The sequence below is a fragment of the Hemiscyllium ocellatum genome, chromosome 24, assembly GCF_020745735.1.
Source record: "Hemiscyllium ocellatum isolate sHemOce1 chromosome 24, sHemOce1.pat.X.cur, whole genome shotgun sequence".
In the NCBI taxonomy this organism is placed as follows: Eukaryota; Metazoa; Chordata; class Chondrichthyes; order Orectolobiformes; family Hemiscylliidae; genus Hemiscyllium; species Hemiscyllium ocellatum.
Genome location: NC_083424.1, coordinates 48362299 through 48387612, shown reverse-complemented (window position 1 = coordinate 48387612; position 25314 = coordinate 48362299). Strand labels below are relative to the sequence as shown.

The following is a 25314-nucleotide window of genomic DNA, read 5'->3' as shown; positions in this document are numbered from 1 at the left end:
TACGTTGCATTCTTCTAATGTCTCAAATTCCATTTATTCCCCCAATATTTTGTGCCCTATCTGAAAATTATATTGGTTACATACCTCACATCTGACCTTTATATGTCTGTGCCCTGCCCATGGTTCACACTCCATCCCACAAAACAGAATAAAACACAACACTGTATCCACAACACTGCTTCTTATGCCCCTTTTGGTGCTGTATTTTCCATAAATCTCGTACAATCCACTTCGCGAATCCTGGGTGCCATCTCTTTCCTACAAGCCTACCTGGAATACTATTATCCAAAACAATTATTCCATGCAAAATGATGTACTGAATGATTATTGTCATAATCTACAGATTAGATTAGTAGATAATTCAAGGATAAATCAATTCAAATTCTTAAAAAATTCATCCAACGTATATCTTCCAACAACACTAACTCTCAGGCTTCTCAAAAAAAAGTTACAATCCTCTAAACCAACTCCAGTTATGCTATAGTTAACAATTATTTGAATTAAGCAGTCATATCTTACACAACCGCTTCAGCAAGATGGAGATGACCCATTCTTGACTACTTACAGAGAGATCTCCAAGTAAAGTTTTAGTCCAGTAAATAACTACCAAAACTGTGTTTATAAAGTAGGTTCAAATACTCTTTCTCAAGTTCAAAAGTAATTTACAATGTTTTTTAAACTAAGCACATCCCCTCTATCTTGATAAGTAACAGATGCTTATTGCAGGTTACACCTCCCTGCATTTTCACCACTTCAAACAGCATACACACTATTCTCAGGCCAGCTAGGTAACAAACATTTTTGCTTGGCTTTTGCACCTTAGATACTGGAGTTAGGAAGACAGGAATCCAGTTACACTCACATTGAAAACAGAGAGGGATTCCATCAACTCATCGAGCTCACGAGTTGCTGAGGATGCAGAAATGCGGGCCTGTTGTTGAGTAGGAGTGTCACGCTGAGAGGGTGGTCCTTCCACAGGAGACACAGCTGTTGCAGGACTGAAAACGAGACCAAACTAGTCAGCATCATCCGTAACTACAACACGCCACACTTGTGTGCAGTGCCGGAGTTGAAATCCATTTTACTGCCTGTATGCAAATACTCTGCATTGATTCAATTCAATGTTAATCAAAAATTATATATTCCCAATCAGGTACACAAATAATTCTCTTTAGAATTAGTCTGTTATTTATGATGTCAAATGCAGCCAGTCAAAACGAACTATGAAATCTTCATGGTCAGCAGGTTAAATAGTGCGAAATAATGGAACTAATAACGGAACACAGGAAAGGATGAGACAGAGCACAAAAGGCAAAAATGAGGTGAAGCAGGAGGCTGAAAGATAATAATAATGAAAGAGGATGTCACAGAGTATAGGTAGGAAGCGAGAGTTGGAGAGGGAAGAGGGAATGCTAATGAAGGAAAATTCAGATCAGTATGCATAGGAATAGAAGTATAAAACATCAATCTTCAAGAAGATTATAAAGTAAAGTCAGTGGATGTGGCAATGATAGTAACTTGAGGAAATACAAATTCAACAGGTTGGGAAACATCTACAGAGAGAGACATACAAAATTAATGCTGAGTTCAAAATATCTCCTCTTTGGACCTTCAGCAGAGTCACATTGGACTCAAAGTGCTAACTTTGTCTTTCTCTGCACAGATGCTACCAGAGCTACTAAGGTTCTCCAGCACTTTCTATTGGTATTTTGGATCTCTAGCTCCCAATACTTTGCTACTATTATGGGTTAAGGGGTTTACTATAAAAGAGAAAACAAAATGGGAGTGAATGAAGAGGGAGATGCTGCTGAAATCTTGTTCATTGGAACAAATAACTTTGGATAATGGAGAGGCTAAGTGCTGGGGTGCAGGCTGCAGGTGTGCTCAGCTGGAGACAGGAAAGCCTAAGTCATTTTCAAAAAGAAATTGGATAATACAGAGCATTTCTTGAGCATGAGGTAATGTGAACTTCCTTAAGATTACAAGCTGTTTGTGTGTTCTCATGAAACTGTGTTACAAATATGAAGTTTATAAGCTGATGATGTTTTGCAGTTGGATGAATTTTAAGATAAAATGCAGTGGCAAAGGGGATCATGTGACCTACTCCAAATTCTACTTAACAAGAAGCCTGGGTGGCTTGGTTGCTACAGCAACAGAGAGGCCCAAGTTATTTTACAGGCAAGGCAGTGGAACATGTTCACAGCTTTGTACAATGGAAAGAATATTTGTCCTGATTTTAGGCAGGCTCCAGTGTTGTATGGATATGCAAGAAATGTCAGGTTTTATAAACGTTAAATTCTCTATTTAGTTCCTAGATAGAGGAGGTTTTGAAGATAATCAAATCAAAATTTCTACAGGGATACAAGGCCCAAATAATTCACATTACCATGGAGATGAACTTTGAGAGAAAAACAGAGCATAGAAGCCACAAGAGTGTTGCTTAGACCCTAAACCCTTCAAACAGGCAGTCTGCAAGAATCTGAGAGGAAGAGAAAGAGCAATGCGATAGAGACAGCCAAGATTACACCTACAGATCTTTCAGTCGAATAGCAGGAGAAGCAAGGCTTGATTAACTGAAGGACAACTACATATACATACCTTGGACTGGGAACTGAGCTCTCCAGTTCATCCAATAAGCTTTCCACACTGGGTCGCACATCCTCAATTCCTCGACTACCATTTCTCTTGGGCTTTTCTTTTGTTGGGGGAGGCACCTTCTTCCCCACTTGAGTTCCATTTTCCTGACCAGTATATTGAGAGCCAGTCACTGGAGCATGATGGGAACTGCGGTTGGATTCCTCTGAAGAGCAACAATCAAAAAAGTTTAATTAAGCTTATTTAATTCTGTTAAACTCAAGTTTCATTTAAAGCTACCTTTGAATCTAACTTTACTGACTGTTCCCCTAAGTTGGATTCATGGTTGCTGCCCCTGAAGATTTTTCTTTAAATATTGATTCACAGGATGTGGGCATGTGAGCTTGGCCAGCGTTTATTGCCCGTCCCCAGAGGTCAGTTAAGAGTCTACCACAGTGCTGCAGGCCCAGACCAGGTAAGGATGGAGTTTCCTTCCCTAAAGGACATGAGTACACCAGATGTATTTTCCAACAATCAGCCTGGTTTCATGGTCATCAGAGTCTTTATTCCATATTTTTCATTGAATTCATATTTCACCAACTGCCATAGCAGGATTTGAACCTGGGGCCCCAGATTCATGGTCTAGCCATAATACCACAAAGCCATTAACCTCTGCAATATTTTAATTTCTCCTCTCTTAATCTTGCTCATCTCTCAGATAACGAAACACCTTGTACTTACATAACATCTCAGTTCTTCAGGACATCCTACAATGCTTTATAGTTTATGGATCACGTCTCAATAACAGTTACTATTGATGGTAAAGGTAGCAGATAATTCACACATTAGGCGTTCCCACGTATTCCAACTCAATGAATAAAACTACTAAATAATCTGTTTCTACTGTTGTTGACTGAAAGAAAAATATCAACAAGGACATGGGAATCATTTACAGCTATTGAATCATTTACAGCCAACTCGGCTAATAGATGGAGCATTGGTTTAATGTCTCATTTGAAACACTGCATTTATTAAGCAGCACACCTTGATGCACCAACCTAGATTACATAGATAAATCTGTAATAGGGCTCAACATTCTCTCTCTTCTCCCTCGCAACAATCTTTAATTCAGAGATTAAATGTTTCAAATTATGTAAAACCAGCTTTCTCCTTAACAAAAACAACTACTTATCAACATGTGCTGGGCCTCACCTTGCTTACTCCCTAAGTTGGCATAACTGGATGCCCTGTGGTAATCAGAAAGTGTTATTTTAAGTTTGAACAAACAAATAGAGCAGATCCATAAGGATCTGGAATCACAATTGAAGTGTACTGCCATGGGAAGTAAAATTCAATCACTAGTCATTGCAATTTCTCTAAAATCTAATGATATGGGGAAGGATGATTGCACAGTTGGCTAGTGCCCTGCAATACTGTCAAAATCAAGCATAAAAAAGATTGCTGATTGAACAATTTCTTGGTTAATTTCAGCTACTCTAAGAGACGTTTCAAATAACAGTAAGACATTTCTCCAGGGGCAATTTTCACACTGTATACTAGTCAACTTTGAAAAATCTAGGATTTGGTCATCTGATCTAGTCAGGGGCTGCACAGGACTCAAAGGATAACTGAACAAGATTAGCCATATGAAGTGTCAGATTTATTTATTTCAGCAATAATCAGTATTACACTCTATATTAACAAACATTACTGTATATACTGTAAAAGTCAAATTTTTTGGACTATTTTTAAAGGTTCAATTTATATGGTCCATTATTACACGGGCACTAGTTTTGAGGAACTGAAATTCATGCTGCAGTTCAAAATACTGTTAATTAGCAGAAGTTGATTGGATCTCTCAACTAATCCCAGACAAAGAAGAAAAAAACACAATGAATTACAATAAAGGTAATGACTGGATAAAAGCAAGAGAAACATGAATGAATTACTGGTAGTAACTTTTATTTATATGTATCGGTACAAAAATTTAACATCTCAAAGATTCATTGAAATCCTGCAAAATCACATTGTTCAACATAGTCATGGCCTGGTTTAACGGCACATTTAAAATGAAACATTTATTAAATTCTGAATGTGAAAGTATCTTGAACTTCCCTGCCAAATTCTTCCATTGCACTCCTATTTACTCTTGTATGTAGTGAACTCAGCAACATTATCAAATTTGTCAAAGAATTAAAAGGTATATGTAGCCAATATATCTCACTTGTATTCAGATATAATGACATAATCAAAATAATTAACCTTTTAATGATATTCAACTTTTGGATGTGTGATATTGATAGGTTTAGTACCAGTCTGAATGTATGAATGAATCAAAACGTGCTGTATTAAACCAAGTGGGCTAAGTAGAATTATGAATGAATAGAGACACAATATAGTAAACAAAGAGCGATGAGTAGAGTTACCGGCATGAATGAATGAATGAATGCGATTTCGTTTAAGTGGGTTAATGGGAACATGCAGTTTCCTTTGTAAGAGATTTACGATGTGTTATAGAAGGGTTGATGTTTACATGAAATAGATGGAAACTACAAGATTTTTTGGCCAAAAATTAGGGGCTGACTTTTACATAAGATCAGAGTGGTGCTAGAAAAGCACAGCAGGTCAGGCAGCATCCAAAGAGCAGGAAAGTCGATGTTTCGGAACCTTTTGGCCGAAACGTCGACTTTCCTGCTCCTCAAATGCTACCTGATCTGCTGTGCTTTTCCAGCACCACTCTAATCTGGACTCTGGTTTCCAGCATCTGCAGTCCTCACTTTTGCCTTTTACATAAGATCGACTTTTACATGACCTTCTGCGGTACATAAATATAGATTAAGTGCAAATATAGACTGACAGCTATACATCAAAGCAAACAGCATACACTATCCCTCAATAATACTTACAAATACATTTACAACCTCACAATTGATCTATGCACCAGTGGGAAAATTGCATCTGTTCAGTTCTAAAAGTGGTCTTTCCATTTCGCACTTTTTCCATATACTCAAAAGAATCTCCCAGCCTTATGTTAAACAGTAGAGAATGAATTTTAAGTTCACAGTAGGCACTATACTCTGCTGCCATTCACCTTGGTACCGTAGTGTAGTTAGGATTCTGCACCTCCAAGTGAATCACATTTTCCTACCAAATTACCATCTTGATAATGAAACACTTTCATGGGACTAATATTCTTTTCCAGATTCCTTGAGGCATCAATAGTAAAATAGAAGGTCAGAGTGGGAGGGGAGAAATAAGATGAACAGAACAAAGGAAAATTTCTTTCTCATTCTCAGCACTGATGCAAAATTCTTTTGAAAGAGCAGGACAAAATAAACTGAAATACTGCTTAAAACTGTCAAGATACCCTCATACATTACAGAAAATACTTGCCGGTTGCAAAGTTGCTGGGTGAGTTGCTTTGCACTACATTCAGTTCCAGTAGGAGACGATCCAGTTCTGAGAGGTTGCTGCCCAGAGCAGAGGTCATGACAACTGGTGAAGATTCTGAGGACTTTGTCTTGTTGGGGAAACTGCATACGTGACAAAGAAAGAGAGTGTTTATTATTTGAAAGCTCAAACGGCTCAGATATACTTTACCACTGATACTGCCCAGTATTGTGACCGGCATGAGACTATATTGCAGGGAATAAACTTAGAGTGGTCTAATCTCATTACTTATTACAGATCAAACAAATGTGCCACATTTTCATCAGCTACATCAACCCTGCATGATTTCAAATTATTGGTCACAAAAAAGCTACAGATGACAGTCACAGGAGGGCAGTATCGTTCTTTGAGGCGAACGATCCAGAATTTCAAAATGGTGAAGTTGTTACTTACAAGCCTGTATCAAGTTACAGTATCAAACAGACAATAAATAAATCAGCTGATGTATTATGTTTAAAAACCATGTCACATCTGTCATCCTGTCCTGTCTCTACAACTTCCTTCAGCCCATTTTTTTCATCTGTCTGACTTTGGTGTTCCATTCATCCCATAGCCCACTGTTAAAGACAAACTGCTTCACAATCATGACTCTGCCTTCTCAGAGCTTTCATCCCTGAATCCCTGTTAACTCTTTCCTCTCCTTCAAAACATTCCAAATATCATCAAATGGTACCTTTGTCTCCCCAAACATCAATCTCTCTGTAGCACTTGGCATATTTATTGCATAAACAGTGCAAACCAATTCAAGCTATTGTTGCAATGTCCAATCATGAAGAGAATTCTAACTTCTCGTCACCAAAACAATAAATTTATTTATATGTAGTGTGTTACTTTTAACATCAGAAATTGAGCAAGGTAGGATTAATTGAGAGGTATGATAAGTGTATTCACTTAGAGGCTATCTTTAAATCTCTCAAGTCTTTGACTTCTCATCCATTATCTACTCAGTTCCATTTTAGGAGACCTTATTACCTGGAAAGGGAATGTGTCAGCTGACAGTGTCACTCTGTTAACAATGGCAGTCAGTCCTTGGCTATCAATGAGATTCAATTCAAAAAGGCAGTCCCAGTTTATCACTGTCATTCCACTTATTGACACACAGTCTTTTTTAAAAGAAATTAATTGGTCATAGAGTACCAATCTTAAAATGTTGTTGTGTGTTTATAGAGGAAGTGCCTGTCTGCTGCTCTGTGTACGGAAGGAGTCATGCCTGTTACCTTTCTAAGAGAGAAGTCTTTCTGAATTAGCTGCTTGGTGAAGAATCTGATATTGAAGCACAATCTTATCTGCTATTCCACTTAAGAGAGGGCCTTATCTCAGTTGGGTACCTGTAAACGTGGTCTTCCTCAGAGGAACGTGGAGCAGGAGGACTAACAGAGTCTTGTGAGAGAGAAGAGTTGCCTTTCACATTTGGTGGGTATGTCTGCTGTTGTGATTTAAAAGAGAAGATTAGATTAGATTACTTACAATGTGGAAACAGGCCCTTCGGCCCAACAAGTCCACACCGACCCACCGAAGCGCAACCCACCCATACCCTTACATTTACCCCTTACCTAACACTACGGGCAATTTAGCATGGCCAATTCACCTGACCTGCACATGTTTGGACTGTGGGAGGAAACCGGAGCACCCGGAGGAAACCCACGCAGACAAGGGGAGAACGTGCAAACTCCACACAGCCAGCCGCCTGAGACGGGAATTGAACCCGTGTTTCAGGCGCTGTGAGGCAACAGTGCTAACCACTGTGCCACCGTGCCGCCCACCAAAATATTCAGTAATGAGAACAGTAGTAATGAAATTAATAACAGTTTTTAAATATACCAGAATGTCGAAATGACAGGTATTTTTCAACTGAATATTTAACATACCTGTTGCACACAATTTCAATATTTTCTACAATTTAATTTTACGCCTAGATAGAATTAGTAGCAGCTAGTTTTCACATATCTTAATTATATTCTCAAGTTTCCTTTTATCCCTAAATTGAGACATGAATTCCAAATACTGAATCTCTGCTACACAAATCTCTAATTTATCTCTAACCTGGATGTTGCTCTTCTCACCAAATAACAGGTAAGAAGCAAACTTGCACAATAGTGGATAATGCTGGTAATACAGGTATGAATCTTTGTCTGATTTATCTTATCGACTGTTTCTATCTTTATTCAGGGAACTTGGACTTTTTTTTTGGCTTACCTTTCCCCTACATGGGGTGATACCGCAACTCAACCCAAACTAACTTCTCTTGAAAGACTGTTCATTATTCATAACCCTTGATTCCCCTGTTACTCAAAAATCTCTCTAACTTCATCTTGAATATATTCAATATCCAGCATCTATTGTTCACTGGAGGACAGAATTTCAAACACTAACAAGCTTCAGAGAAGACATTTCTTCTCATTTCCATCTTCAATGGGAGACCTTTTATTTTGAAACTGCAGTCTCTAGCTCCAGATCCTGCAACGAGCAGAAAAATCCACTCAACATCCACCCTGTGGGAAGCCTCCTTAGAATCCTACATGTTTCAATGAGATCAACTCTAATTCTTCTAAACGCCAATGAGTATTGGTTCAAACTGCTCAACCTTTTCTCTGAAGAAAAACACTTCAACCCAGGAATCAGCCTACTGAAAACATCACTGGATTGTCCTCAAGGCAAGTATGTCTCTCATTAAGGAATTTAACCAAACTTTCACACAGTAATTTGACTCACCGGTGCCTGATAATGTACTGCTGTGGAAGGCTTTCCTACTTTTGTACCTCATCCCTCTTGCAACATAGACCAATATTCCATTTGTCTGCCTATTAATATTTGTGATCATGTACAAGAACTCCCATGTCCCTTTTTTCTCCAGAATTCTTTAGTCTCTCCATTTAAATATTTTTTCTATTTTTACAGAAGAGGACAATCTCTCATCTTCCTAGATTATACTTTGTCTGCTATTTTTTTTTCTATTCACTTACCTTTCCTTGCAGACTCTTTATATAAGTTTCACAACTTTCTTTCCTATCTCTCTTCGCATCATCAGCAAATTTAGCTATAAAATTCAATCCTTTCACCCAATCATTAATATAGATCTTAAAAATAGTTGAGCACAGTTTAGAGAAAAAGGAAAGGGAGAGGCACAGATAATTGCCAAAACCTAGAGAAACACATTAGAAGCAAAGAACCAAAATGATCAATAACTTGCAATCTCATTGCCTAACAAAGTGGCGACAATACCTTGGGAGAGTTGGCCACTCCAGTAGAAGGGGAGCCCTCTTCTTGATAACCCTGTAAAACCATAAGAAAGTATGTCATACATGTGTCAGATACAGAATTATTAAAATTAAGTACAAAAGGGGAGGTAGTGAATGCTATATGGAATAATTTACAGGAGATACTTATGAAAATACCACATCAGAGACTTATTTAAATTGAGGCACGTGGCATTAAAAGGAATGTAATTTCATGGATGGACTACAACCTCTTCAAGAGCATGTACCGACTGTTTCCAATTATATGTTCATTTTGATTATCCCTATTTAATATTTACCCCACCTCTTTCAAATACATCTGTCAACTCAAGCTTAATAATTTATAATAAATTATTACACATTCTAATAAATAAGAGGAAGGGAAATATCTGTAAGTGCTAAGATTCAGAAACAAAAACAAAAATGGTGGAAATACATAGTAGGCTTGCCAGTTGTTGTAGAGAGAGAATTAATTTCTAAGTTTTGCAAAATATTGCACTAAAAATTCTCTCTCTTTACACATGGTGATCGACTTCACTTGTACCAATTAGGATACTTTGTTTTACTTTCGAGTTCCAAAACAGAGTGCATGGTAAAGAAATAGCTGTTAACTTGCTTCTTTGTTCCTGTGGCATTAACAGCTTTTCATCTTACAGATTTGCTGACAAGACAAAACAATCTCTCACCATTTACCCACTCAAAACTTTTTGCGAAGATAAAGAATCTATGTTCCTCTTAACTTCTTTGCGTCAATAGAGAAACTCTTATTTTTCAAAACGTTCTTCAACTGATTTATTACTGGTGTGTTCTAGCAAATCTCTGCAATTTTTTAAATGGTTGCAATACTTACACTTGCAATGAATTGCTCGAAGTCTTGCAAAAATGCAACACCACTTCTTTCCTTTAGTATTTAATTCCCTTTGTAAAATATACAGATCCTGCCTGAATTTTATGGTTTTCTTCCCGTGCATTTGTACCTTTAAATTGAGATTTCACTGATCCTCCACTACGTCTAAAAACTTATTGTTACAGTGTAAATCCCCATACTGTTCTTTTTCTCAAAATGAATCTTTTCAGATTTCTCAATTATATTAATCTCTTACTGGTTCACTAACCTGTCTGAACTCATCTTAAATGTACTGCACATTCCTCACAGATTGCAATGCCCCGCATTTGGTACAACCAGTAAACTTCAATATGATACTCAATATTCATATTATTTACATAAATTAAAAACAGAATATCATAGCTCAGAGCTGTGGGGCATTTTGTTATCTAAATTCCACTAATTTGAAAACCATGTACATATTCTCACTGTGGGAAAAGATCTGCCACCCTGCCTATCCACAGCATTGACACAAAGAACACAGAAATTCAAGCCTGTCCAAATCATACAAGAGACACCCAGAGTGCCTCAGCATTGACCAACAGGCTGACAAGGGAAACCAGACATGACCATAGTCACTCACAGACCAGGGAATACATTTTCCAAAGCAAACTGACAATAAGCTTCCTGGACTCGATAAACACAGCTGTCCCAAAGCCCGAAGGGCAGTTTTGTATCCGAGTGATACCAAAGCCACACAAACGACAGGTCAGACGGCAAGGCACCAGAATACTTCACTCACAGGAGAGAAACAATGGAAACTCCTTACTGCCAAAATAAGGGACATCCTCACCTACCCTTGAAGAGAGCTGGAATCTCCTGATTCCATTAAGAAATGATTGATGCTGCCAGGATGTTTCTTTGTATCTAGATTCAGGACATTCTTCTGATAACTGCTTTGTGATTATCACCATAACTAGATTATTTAATTATCAAGACCATTGTATTTCGCTATTGTTAATTAGCATCATTGTACAGTATTCCTATAAAAACTAGCTTGATTCTCAGCTCAGGGAAGAGAACCATTGGTCTACCTGCACAGCCTGTCAGTCCTGTGTCAGCCTAGTCAATTTCTCTTCCAGCCATATGCTGGTAATAAGCAGGTTGTCAATTTCACCAGATCTGGCTTGTGTGGTCTCTGTTCAATTGGGCTCACTTCTCCGACACTCACTATTATCTTTCTGCTCCCTAACCACCTTTCCATCCATGAAATTACATTCCTTTTAATGCCACGTGCCTCAATTTAAATAAGTCTCTGATGTGGTATTTTCATAAGTATCTCCTGTAAATTATTCCATATAGCATTCACTACCTCCCCTTTATCAATGTAAAATACTAACTTCAGTGGCAAATTATGACAAGATTTTAATAGCCTGTTCTACCATCATTGGACTATTGAAAGTCATGAAAAATTAATTTTGCCTACAACCCTTTCCCTCCATAATCAAGCACAATTGCATGCCTGTTGACACAAGGTCTAGATGATCCTCTTTGTAAAATCTCCAAGAATAGCCATACTTGCTGTCACGCTTGGGACAAACTGCTGGTGGTATCAATTATAATATAAAATCAGTTTATTTTCCTCCTGGTATCTACTACTTAAAATGTATGAAACGAACTGAGTAATCATTCATTAACTTAAATGGCGGCATTAGATTATTTACATTAATTACCATCTTTGATACATCATATGTGGATCTTTATAAGACCATGTATCTTTTAGGCGGACATGTGCTCACTCAAGATGTCGTCAGACAGGATAAAAGCAAATTACTGCAGATGCTGGAATCTGAAACCAAAAGAGAAAATGTTGGAAAATCTCAGCAGGTCTGGCAGCATCTGTAAGGAGAGAACAGAGCTGACATTTCGAGTCTAACTGACCCTTTGTCAAAGCTTTGACAAAGGGTCAGTTAGACTCGAAATGTCAGCTCTTTTCTCTTCTTACAGATGCTGCCAGACCTGCTGAGATTTTCCAGCATTTTCTCTTTTGATGTCAGACAGGAGTTTAGAACAAGATCATGTGAAAAATAGTCACTTGATCTCAATAGGTTGAGGAAGTAGCAAATCACATGCATCGAATATAAAATAAAGTGAAAATGTGTAGCGTTGCTCGCACATAAACACCTTTCACAGAATATAAATTGTTTTTCTAACACTTAAAGAGTCCAACTTTTCCTTCTCCATTGCTACAGCATGCTGCTACCTGAGTCCCCCTCCAGGCTTCCCAGTAACACACCATGCCACCAAAACAGTGTCCCACTCCGGGCTTCACAGCCCATGCCACACCGCCGTAAGAAGCCTACTACACGTGGAAGCAAGAGTCCCCCTCCAGGCTTCACAGGCCAACTGACTATCTCTGCTGCCAAGCTGCCTCTGAAAATGCCACTCCCACTCCAGAGTCCATTGAAGCTTCCTCCTGCCAAATCACTCTCTTTTTCAGGCAAGTTTGAGGGAAAAAAATGGGATAGGAGGAAAAAGGGAAAAAAGAAAAGTGCAGACAAGGAAGACATGTCTGGGCACAGGAGAGCAAATGCTTATTTTATATAAATAAAAATCAGTAGTTGTTTGTTTACAGTAAATCTGGACTTAATGAGATAGCCATGTTTTAAAATGTATTCTTTAACTTAAGATGAAACAGACCACAATAGAGTCATCGAGATATGCAGCAAGGAAACAGGTCCTTTTGGTCCCACTCGTCCCTGCCAACCAGGTATCCTAAATAAATCTAATTCTAGTTTCCCGCATTTAGCCCATATCTCTCTAAACCCTTCCTATTCATATACTGATCCAGATGCCTTTTAAATGCTGTAATTGTACCAGCCTCTATCACTTCCTTGCCAGCTCATTCCATACACGCACTACCCTCTGTGTAATAGAGTTGAGCCTTAGGTCCCTTTTAAATTTTTCTCCACTCACTTTAAACTTCTGCCATTTAGTCCTGGACTCCCCCCACCCCAGAGAAACAACCTTGTCTATTTACCATATCCATGCCCCTCATGATTTTATAAACCTCTACATTCTGAGAAGATGGGGTAATGAGGATAATAACCAGGTCCTCATTTTTCTCCCAACTCACCATTATCCATCCCTTTATCTGCCTAACTGATGTTTTCTCTCCATCTCCAACCACCATTTTCTCCCTCCCTCCTCCACTCCACCCCCCGAACTAGTTTTGAAGAAGGGTCACTGGTCCTGAAAGGTTGACTCTGCTTTCTCTCCACAGCTGACAGAGCTGCTGAGTTTCTCCAGTAACTTCTGCTTTTCTTTAGAATAAAGAGATTTGCTTGGGGACAGGCCTGTCATCCAGTTGCCATGTGGGAAAATCTCAAACAAAAACCTGTTGAAATAAGTGACGGCTTCCAAAGCTTTACATAGTACCTCAAAGAAAATAGTCAGCAATCTTTTGAGACACAGGAACAGACAAAGATACTGTTTTTTTGAAAAGCAAAGCAGCTACTGCTGTGGAAAAGCTGAAGTACTGTTTGCAATAACAACACTCACAAGCATCCTGCTAGGTTTGTTTTGTGTGTGAAAGAAAGGATACACAAAACAAATCAAACTATCAGAGATTTAAGGAACAACGAGTTGCCAAGGTGGTTCTTGGTGGTGGGAAATCAGATCTGGAAGACTAGGGTTCAGTGGAATAATTTTTGAAGGATGCTGGAAATTAGCTTAGCTGAGTTGATTTGAACTTGGTTTTGTAATGCCTGTCAAAATTGTGGTGCAGAGCAATTTAGTTGCTGACTTGAAAATCAGTTATATTACAAACTCTCCCACGTTTTACGCCTAGCGTCACATGGCCTATATTACTGTCCCAATGTATACTCAACTATATTCCCCCAAACTCACCATGGTTAACTCCACACCTCCCAGTTCAAAATCAATAACAGGGAACATTAATATTTCATCTGCACATAAGAAAATGTAATTGTTGCATTCTTCCCTCAACTTAAGCAAATTAAGCAGCAGTCCTTCCCAACTTGGTTAAGAAATTATATCCTTTCAGATGATACATGTATGTATGATGTTACCTACTTTTCAGAAAGCAATTATGAAGTGGCTGCTCTTGAACATGATTATTACAGGCAGGATTTAAAGGCACACCTTTCCTGTCTATCACCACCAGTAACATTAAGCTGCAGCGATCTCATTTTGTTCACTGGAGCATCAAAGTTAAACTAAGTAACTTTATCAAGGAGGCATACTCGACCCAGGGCAGTATGAATTTGCTTTAACCATGTGCTTATTCTGTTAATACTCTAACAGAGGAGTTAAAGGAGCATGAAAGAATTGAATATGGTGTTAAAATTAATGTTGAAAAATATAGGCAAAAATGCCACTGGAGGATTTTTGGGGGGGACATTATTAAATAACAACCTTCAAGTGAAAAAATGAGCCAGTGATTGGCTTATACCTACCTGCTGTTGTGGATATCGTGAAACAGGAGACTGCCACTGTTCAACTGTATCAATGATTACTCCATTCAAAGCATCAGCAGAGGGGGGTGGTGGCACTGGTGGAGCCACAGATACGTCCTGGCAAATATGGCTTCCTGTTGGATAGGAATATGGAGTCTCCTCCGGGATAAAAATGGGCCTTTTTGAAATATGCGAAGTTGTTGACTCTAGGTCAGCCAGCAAGGCATCTGGAAGAGAAAGGAGGGATAATAATTAAGTTAAAGATACGTTACTGTTAGAAAAACTGACAGTTTTTCATTGAGCACGAAAATTAACCTCACTGTCCTTCCTGCTCTCTGAAAACACTCTCCATATGGTCCCATTCTCCATGTAATCTTCAAAAACATTTCTTATGAAGGAAACTAAGTAAATATTTCAAAAGATATTTTGCACTATTTCCACTAAGATTTGTTATAACGGTCTAACAACTTGCTGCATGAAACCTCTCTCTCTTCTACTGACTTGGAAATAAAGTTGTTCCCAACATAATTTATAAAAACTCTTCAAATTTTAAATATGTTTATCATATTTACATATCAACATTGAAGGCAGTTCATAGAAGATTCAATAGATTAATTTCAGAGACAAAAGACTTTGCTTATGAGGAGAAATTGAGTTGTTTAGACCTATACTTGCTACAGTTTAGAAGAATGAGAGATCTAATTGAGGTATAAAAGATGCTAAAGGAGAATGACAAAGTAAAGGTAAAGCAGATGTTACCCCTAGTAAGACAATCTAGAATGAGAAGTGACAGTTTTAAGCTAAGGTGCGACAGATTTAAAACAGAGATGAGGAGGAATTACTTCTCTTAAAGGGTTAAGAATCTGTGGAATCAATTACCTTACAGAGTGCAGTGAAACCTTGACGTTTCACCATTGTGAAGAACCCACTAAAGTCAAACCTGGAGCCTCAGAGACAGGGTTGAAGGATATGGTGGGTGGGGATGACTTTCAGTGTGACAGTGTCTCCAATGTACATAGAGCCCAAAGAGGAGATTCCACATCCCCTCCTTTCCCATCATCAACTTGCGTGGCAAATAAATTGAAGGAGAGACACAATTTTTAATCAGCAGTGGGCTAAAGGTCATGGGAGTGGGTCAGCAATGTGGAATGGAGGCTGAGCTGACATCAGCCATGATCGTTTAAAAACAGAGTTGGTTCAAGGGCTGAATTGTCTACCCCTGCTCCTAGTTCTTACGCTCTTATATTTCCTCAACCTTCATTTACAAATGGAAAGAACTACAGTTTTTCAATTTTCCTCTCTTAACTAAACATTTTCATTCCTGATTTTATTTTAGTGAACTGCACTGAATGCTCACCATGGCCCTCTCAAAATTGCACAATACACTCTAACCTTCTGCTTTTATCCTCCATCCCCTTATGAATAAACCTGTGTGTTCCTCTCAGGAGAGGGAGCCTAAGTTTACCTGTAAGGAGAGAAAAGAGCTGACATTGAGTCTAACTGACCCTTTGTCAAAGCAGTCCAGCTTTGACAAAAGGGTTAGTTAGACTCGAAACATCAGCTCTTTTCTTTCCTTACAGATGCTGCCAGACCTGCTGAGATTTTCCAGCATTTTCTCTTTTGGTTTCAGATTCCAGCTCCGCAGTAATTTGCTTTTATTTTTTACAAAGTTTACCTGTTACTCGTTTCATTTCTAGCACAGGTATCTGAAGAGAAATCCTGAGTGCACTACAGAAACTGTAAATCCCAGTTGGTAAATCTATCCATAAGGTGCAGTAACACACCAATAAACACACTGTTAATATCACACTGCTCAGATATCTGTTATAATGCCAGCTGTTTAATTTCTTTTAATTTTTACTATTGTTTGTCAATGCATCAGCCAAGTGATTCTACTACTTAAGGAACACAGTGACAGTAGTAGGTAATTTAGCTCGAGGTTATTTTGTCATTCAATAAGATCATCATGACGTTTAACCTAACTCCATATTCTTATCTTTACCCATATCCCTTGAGTAAGAAAGACCTATCAATTTAACAGCTAGCTTCCGTATACAGGTGGGAGCTTTGAATTTTTGTGACCCTTTGTGTTAGAAATATTTCCCAACTTCACTCCTGAACGTTAAAAACTTGAGTTAAATTCACATCAGGGCAGTGGTTCCCACTGGTGCCTCACAGCAGAAGAGACCGGGTTCAATTCTACCCTTGGGCAATGTCTGTGTGGAATTTCCACATTCTCCGTGTCTGTGTGGGTTTCCTCCAGGTGCTGCGGTTTCTTCCCACAGCACAAAGATGTGCAGGTTAGATGGATTTGCAATGGGAAATGCAGGGATCGGATATAGTGGTGGGTCTGGATGGGATGCTTTTTGGAGAGTCTTAATGGGTTGAATGACTTGCTTCCTCACTGTATGAATTCTATCTGCAACCCATTCAATTTGTTTCTTATTTCTGCATTTGTACAAAGGACACATATTTGGATCATATCCTTTCAGCTATCCCTCAATATTACTATATTGCTTGCTTATTTCAAAAGTTTATCTCGCTCAAATCAGTTCATTGTATTGCCCAAGCACAACTTCTGACTATTATTCTACTCTTCCTTTTCATTTGATTTTGAACAATTTCAAATCCTATCTTTTCCACTTCATCCCTCTGCTCAATTTACTAGCTGGAAGTCTTTCTAGCTGGTTTACCTTTTCTGTCAGGACCCTGATTGTAGCCTGGTTCAGAAAAAGCTCATACTAATGTTTCGTTCTTTCCAGAGATTATAATCTTTCACTGGTCTTATTCTTTGTTTTAGCTCTATTTCCCTGTACTCTCTGCAAATGACCTCTTTCCCTTTCCGACAATCTCCTGCTCTAACGTGACATGGATTGCTTTCTGGTTGTGGTTTCAACAATTGTTATGTTTGACCTCACAAGTAGAAAGCAGATTGCACATGCTAAACTAGTAATCATTGATACTGTTTATCTGAGTGATCAGACTCTGTTCCCCCTCCCTTACTGACAAAGGTGTCTTCAAGCTGCAGTTCAGCTCAATGATTCTGAGCGAAATTCAACAGAGACATATATTATAGACATGCTCACATTAGATAGTCTCCCTGTCTGCAAATTCCCCCATACTGGATCCAGTTACACAACTGCACTGCGATAACTTAGAACAAACAAGAGTAGATAAAATATAGGCCAAGTTTTTTCTCACACACCAAACTGCACAAAGCCCCAACAGAGACAAAATTTTAAATACTTACTGTCTCAAGCTTACACGTATGACAATGGGTACTGAAGACAGCAAAGCAGCAGCTCTTCTTCCTCTAAACTGAATTCCTACTTGTATTTACATGTTCAACTTTTGCAGGCTTTCCTGGGATCACTGTGCACCGACCACTCAGTTGTTTCCATTATCTGCTGATGCACAGTGAGTCATTCGAGTATCGTTGCCAACTCAAATCATCTCAACATGTCTGGAAATTGCCCTGCAGCTGCCATGTGGACACATGCATACAAACTCTTGACACATTCCAAGAACACTCCTATGATCCCATAATTTTACTGCATCCAGATACCAAAATTATGAGTAAATAACAAGAGGTAGAAAGGAAGCAGGCAGAAGGAAGAAACTGACAAGGACAGGCAGCTCAAATAAGCCTACCTAATCAACTCTGAGCGAAATATTATTTGCTGATTGCCTACGGTACTGATCAGTGATTGATCATTTCAACTGATGATTGACCTCCTGGGGTCTCCAACTATTTCCACATCACAATAACTTGCAGTTGCGCACACTGCCTTTGCTACATCCTCCATGAAGGCTACAAATCCCTCTCTAGGTAACCAACACTTCATATTTCCAATGCAACATGCTGTTTCATCACTGATGTCTTAATGAAAAAAGGAAAAAAATTGCTGACTTCAACAATTGAGAATAGTCAACTTAAGGGTTTGCATTCACCCCAATGCAGCTAAAGACTAAGTTGTTACAGGGATAAATACACAGGCTATACGTGTTACTTTTGCGTGCGACCTCACATACTACTTTAATTAGATGTTATACACAGTGCACTAACATCTTACCGCTGTTAGCTTATGTTCAAAACCAGGGCTTCAGGATCTAACAACCTAAGAACTAGGGGGAGGAGTAGGCAATTCAGCCCCTGTGCCATTTAGTCTGCTCATGGCAGATCTCATCTCTGCTTAAACTTCACTTTCCTGCTTGCTCTCCATAACCCTTCAACCCATTACTAATCAGAAATCTATCCACCTTCTCCTCAAATTTATTCAATGTCTAGCATCCACCATACTTAGTAGTAAATTCTACAGATTCACAACCCTTTGAAAAAAATAATTTCTCCTCTTCGGTTTTAAATCAGCTACCCCTTGTGCTACGAATTGGTCCATTCAGTCTAGATTGCCCCACAAAGAAAGATCCTTTCTGTGTCAATCCCCTTTATACATACCACAATTACAGCTCCTTTCATTCTTTTAAATTCCAAAGAGTATTGGCCTAAACTAGGCACTCACTCTTCATAACTGAAAATGTGTTGCTGGAAAAGCACAGCAGGTCAGGCAGCATCCAAGGAACAGGAGATTCGACGTTTCGGGCATAAGCCCTTCTTCAGGAATCTTGAAGAAGGGCTTATGCCCGAATCGTCGAATCTCCTGTTCCTTGGATGCTGCCTGACCTGCTGTGCTTTTCCAGCAATACATTTTCAGCTCTGATCTCCAGCATCTGCAGTCCTCACTTTCTACTCACTCTTCATAAGACAATGTTATCTCTGGAATCAATCTAGTAAATCGCCTCTGAACTGCCTTTCATACAACCATATCCTTCCTCAAACAAGGGGACCAAAATTGTAAGCAGTACTCCAGATGTGATCTTGCTAATGCCTTGTCCAGTTGCAGCAGCATTTTCCTACTTTTATACATTTACGCTCCTTTAGCAGTAAATGCCAAAACATCATTTGTCTTCTTTATTACCTGCTGTAAATGCATACTAGTTTTCAGCAATTCATGCACAAGGACACCCAGATCCCTCTGCACCAAAGCACTCTGAAGTGTCTTTCCATTTAGATGATAAGTCGCCCTTCTATTCTTTTAACCAAAATAGATAACTTGGCACTTGCCAATGTTAAAATTCATCTGCCAATTTTTTGGTACATTTGCCCAACCTATTAATATCAATTTGAAAATTGCTTATTTTTTCATTGCAACTTATACTCCCACTTATCTAATGTCATCTCAAATTGACACAGTACATTCTATCCAAGCATCCAAGTCATTAACATGGGTTGTAAATAGCCCAAGGTCCAAACCCTACGTCATCCTTCTACTTACAGCTTACCTATCAGAAAGCAAGCCATTTATCCCTACTGTTTGCTTTCTGTTGGTTAGCCAAGCCCCTATCCAAGCTAATAAATTACTCCTAATTCCATGTGATCTTACCTTATGTATTAACCTTTTGTATGGTATCTTACCAATGATCTTTTGGAAATCCAGATATGTTACATCTACAGGATCCCCATTATCCACATTACTCATTACATCAACATTTCCTTTGTGTTATTTCTGTACAATTACACTATTTGAAGTACATAAAATTGCAGATATAATAAGTTTTCTAAATTCATTCAATTAAGGTGACACAGGAGTTCCCCGAGCAGAAAACTCTTGGTATTCTTGTTATAATTCAAGTTTTCTTGCATAATTCAGTTGAAACAGTTGTTTCTCTGCAAGTTGCTGAAATAAGAGTTGATAACACTGAAGGCGGTGTAGCACAACCGCAACCTTAGTAACTAGTTGTACTACCAGCAAATTTCTTGAGCCAATAAGAATGTAGAAATAAGCAGGAGTGAGGTGGCGAGTGAACTAACTATATCAAACCAGATACGAAGAGAGAAATAAAGCTGAAGAAAGAAAAATTGGATAGAGAGAAGAGAGAAACAGCATGGTATAAATAACATGTTTATATTTAAAATTTTAAATGTTTAAATCTTTGCCATGCCCACTGAAAGTATGTCATGTTCACAGCTTTTAAAATATGAATGGTACTCAGTGCAGAATCTTCCTTTTACAAATTGCGAATGACAACTACAAATGTTGCTAAGGATCATCAGAATTAGTCTGTGGGTTCACAACTGTCTCAAAAGGATAAAATAACAATCTAGACTAGGAAGTGTGACTACCAATCTCCTGAGGTCTAAGATATTTCCTGACTTGAATGGGTCATTCTAAATCCACAACTGTCATTGCCCTCCAGGGGAATGCCTCCACACAATGATCCAGCTTGTGACTATTAAACTGAAGAACAACTTATTTAGAAAAGGGAACTGTGAGAAACACATTAGACATCAGTGTTGACCCCCTTATCAAAGATGTCTTCAGTAAGACAGCATGGTAGCTGAAAGGGGCACCAATGACAATGTCTTAAGAACCAAATCTTAAGGTCTCCAAGCCTGTTCCTTTTGAATTCATTACAGCAAAACTACTTCCTGATGACAAGTTTGAAGTTGCTAACTTGGAGGGCTCTTGGCATAGAGCCAGGAGCCCAGGCAAGTCCCACGAGGTCTGGGGGTGTATAATAATATCTTGTAACAGGTTGATTAGGAAATATCTATAAGTGGCTAACTTTATGACCTGCAGAAAGTCCATCTCTGAGAAATTCCTGCAACAACTCCAACAAAAAGTTTGATTGCAAAAGTTTACACTTCAAGACTGACCCACCTCGTCATTAGATGTGCACAATATGCTTTCCAAACTAAGCCACTGGCCTGCACAGTGGCTCAGTGGTTAGCACTGCTGCCTCAAAGTGCCAGGAACCCAGGTTCGATTTCAACCTTGGGTAACTGTCTGTGTGGAGTTTGCACATTCTCCCAGTGTCTGCATTCAATGGGGGAAAATACTGGAGGGCTGAATGGCCTATGCTTTCTCCATTTTCATATATGTGTAAACCTTATTATTCCACCATAAATCGGTGGCACAGTGGTTAGCACTGTTGCCTCACAGCACCAGAGACCTGGGTTCATTTCCCGCCTCAGGCGACTGTGTGGAGTTTGCACATTCTCCCCGTGTCTGCATGGGTTTCTTCCGGGTGCTCCGGTTTCCTCCCACAAGTCCAAAGATGTGCGGGTTAGGTGAATTGGCCATGCTAAATTGCCCATAGTGTTAGGTAAGGGGTAAATGTAGGGGTATGGGTGGGTTGCGCTTCGGTGGGTCGGTGTGGACTTGTTGGGCCGAAGGGCCTGTTTCCACACTGTAAGTAATCTAATCTAATCTAATCTGCATGGTTTTCCTCTGGGTGCTCCAGTTTCCTCCCACAATCGAAAGACGTGCAGGTTAGGTGAATTAGCCATGCTAAATTACCCGCAGTGTTTAGAGATGTGTCAGTTAAGTGTACTAGTCAGGAGAAAATGTAGAGTAATAGGGTAGGGGAATGGGTCTGGGTGAGTTACTCTTCGGAGGATCAGTGTGGACTTGTTGGGCCAATTGACCTGTTTCCACACTATTATTCCATGATTTAAACAAAATAATAGTGCAGTTTTGCAAGTTAGAAACTATTTTTGTTAACTGCACTTTCCTCGAGAGTGTATGCGATTGGCAAGTAAGTAGCATAATGTTAGATACTTGGGATGAACACTTAATTAAACAATTCTCTTCATTTATACTCAAACAGTTTTGCTACTGATACGCAAAGTATCAACACACACACAGGTTAAGCACAAACCTCTTCTCAAGAGGATATCGATCCTGGAGACCAGAGAAGGGAACAGGACTTCATAGAGTCATAGAGATATATAGCACAGATATAGACTCTTCAGTCCAACTCGCCCATGCCGACCAGATATCCTAACCTAACCTAGTCCCATTTGCCAGCACTTAGCCCATATCCCTCTAAACCTTTCCTATTCATATACCCATCCAATTGCCTTTCAAATGTTGTAATTGTACTAGCCTCCATCACTTCCACTGGCAGCTCATTCCATACACGCACCATCCTCTGCGAAAAAGTCGCCCCTTAGCTCCCTTTTAGATTTTTCCCCTCTCACCCTAAACTTATGCCCTCTAGTTGTGGACTCCGCCAACTCAGGGGAAAAAATTTTGTCTATTGATCCTATCCATGCCACTCATGATTTTATAAACCTCTAAGGTTACCCCTCAGTCTCCGACACTCCAGGGAAAATGGCCCTAGCCGATTTAACCTCTCCCTCTAACTCAAATTCTCCGACCCTGGCAACATCCTTGTAAATCTTTTCTGAACCCTTTCACATTTCACAACATCCTTCCGTTATGAGGGAGAACAGAACTGCACATGATATTCCAAAAGTGGTATAACCAATGTCCTGTACAGCAGCAACATTACCTCCCAACTCCTGTATTCAACGTTCTGACCATTAAGGAAAGCATACCAAACTCCTTCACTATCCTAACTACCTACAACTGCACTTTCAAAAAAAGTATGAACCTGCACTCCAAGCTCTCTTTGTTCAGCAACATTCTCCAGGACCTTACCATTAAGGTGCATACGTCCCTCTCCGATTTGCCTTTCCAAAATGTAGCACCTCACATTTATCGAAACTAAACTCAGTCTGCCACTCCTTGGCCCACTGGCCCACCTGATCAAAATTCCATTGTACTCTGAAGTAACCTTCTTCGCTATCCACATGCCTTCAACCTTGGTGCTGGCTGCAAATTTACTAACTATACCTCCTATGTTCACATCCAAATCATTTATATAAGTGACGAAAAGCAGTGGATCCAGCATTGATCCCAGTGGTATACCACTGGTCACAGGCCTCCAGTCAGAAAGGCAACCGTCCACCACCACCCTCTGTCTTCTACCTTTGAGCCAGTTCTGTATCCAAACAGCTAGTGCTCCCTACATTCCATGAGATTTAACCTTGTTAACCAGTCTTCCACGAAGAACCTTGTTGAAAGCCCTACTGAAGTCCATATAGATCACTGCTTTGCCTTGTCCATGCTTTGCCCCATCAATCCTTTTCTTTACTTTTTCAAAAAGCGCAATCAAATTTGAGAGACATGATTTGTCATGCACAAAGTCATATTGGCTATCCCTAATCAGTCCTTCACTTTCCAAATACATGTAAATCTTGTCTCTCAGGATTCCCTCCAACAATTTGCCCGCTGATGTCATGCTCACCGGTCTACAGTTCCTGGCTTTTCTTTACCACTTTTCTCAAATAATGGCACCACGTTAGCCAACCTCCAGTCTTCTGGCATTTCACCTGTGACTATCAATAATACAAGTATGTCAGCAAGGGGCTCAGTAATCACTTTCCTAGCTTCTCAGAGTTTTAGGGTAGACAAGATCAGGTCCTGGGGATTTATCCACCTTTATTCATTTTAAGACATCCAGCACCACCTCCTCTGTAATATGGACATTTTTCAAGATGTCAAGAAGTGTGGTGCTAGAAAAGCATAGCCAGCTAGGCAGCATGCGAGGAGGAGAATCGACATTTCAAGGCTGAGCTCTTCATCAGGAATGGCTCGAAATGTTGACTCTCCTGCTCCTCGGATGATATCTGACCGGCTGTGCTTTTACAGCACCACTCTTTGACTCTGATCTCCAGCATCAGCATTCCTCAAGTTTTTCTAGTTGATTATTTTTCATGTCACCATCTAGTTCCCCACATGCTATATCTTCAATGTCCACCTTCACTGTAAACACTGATGCAAAATGCTCAGTTAGTATCTCGCCCAACTCCTGCGGTTCCACATATAGGCGGCCTTGCTGATCTTTGTGGGGCCCTATTCTCTCCCTAGTTAACCTTTTGTCCTTATCATATTTATAGAATCCCTTTGGATTCTCCTTATCCCTATTTGCCAAAGTTTCCTCATGTCCCCTTTTTGCGCTCCTGATTTTCCTTTTAAGTATCCTCCTACCGTCGTTATACTGTCGAGAATTCACTCGATCTCTGCTGTCTACTTGCCATGTGCTTTCTTCTTTTTCTTAACCAAAACCACAATTTCTCTAGTCCTCTAGCATTCCCTACACCTACCAGCCTTGCCTTTCACCCTAAAAGGAAAATACTATCTCTAGACTCTTATCTCACATTTGAAAGCTTCTCATTTTCCAGTTGTCCCTTTATTTACGAATATCTGCCCTAATCAACTTTTGTAAGTTCTTGCCTAATACCATCAAATTGGCCTTTCTTCAATTTAGAACTTCAACTTTTAGAATCTGTCATCACTATTTCAAAACTAATAGAATTATGATCACTGGCTCCAAACAGCTCCCCCATTGACACCTCAGTCACCTGCCCTGCCTTACTTCAAGAATAGGTCAAGTTTTGCACCTTCTCTAGTAGGTACATTCACATACTGAATCAAAAACTTGCACGTACTTAAATTTCTCTCCATGTAACCCCTTAACACTATGGCAGTCCCAATCTATATTTGGAAAGTTAAAATCTCCTAACATAACCTCCCTATTAATCTTACAGATAACTGATATCTCCTTGTAAATTTGGTTCTCAATTTCCTGCTGACTATTGGTCTACAATACAATCCCAAGAGGGTGATCATCCCTTTCTTATTTCTCAGTTCCACCCAAATAACTTCCCTGGATGTATTCCCAGGAATATTCTCCCTAAATACAGTAATGCTATCTCTTATCAAAATCACCACTCCTCCTCCTCTCTTGCCTCCCTTTCTATCCTTCCAATAACATTTGTACCCTGGAACATTGAGCTATCAGTCCTAGCCATGCGCTGAGTTCATCTGCCATCGCTGTTCAG

At 39.4% G+C, this 25314-nt stretch overlaps 1 protein-coding gene across 3 annotated transcripts in view; it reads right to left on the bottom strand.

Annotated features, from left to right (window-relative positions):
* The window catches only part of LOC132827187 (paxillin-like), a 161671-nt gene that overhangs the window by 25210 nt on the left and 111147 nt on the right, over window positions 1-25314 (bottom strand). For 2 of the 3 annotated variants that reach the window (XM_060843768.1, XM_060843766.1), the window contains exons 2-7: window positions 14565-14791; window positions 9247-9297; window positions 7353-7450; window positions 5968-6107; window positions 2599-2800; window positions 863-998 (exon numbers count right to left, since the gene is read on the bottom strand). In XM_060843768.1, coding sequence (XP_060699751.1) covers window positions 863-998; window positions 2599-2800; window positions 5968-6107; window positions 7353-7450; window positions 9247-9297; window positions 14565-14791 — 854 coding nt within the window. The remainder of the gene's footprint in view (window positions 1-862; window positions 999-2598; window positions 2801-5967; window positions 6108-7352; window positions 7451-9246; window positions 9298-14564; window positions 14792-25314) is intronic. The other variant, XM_060843767.1, reaches the window with a different exon arrangement.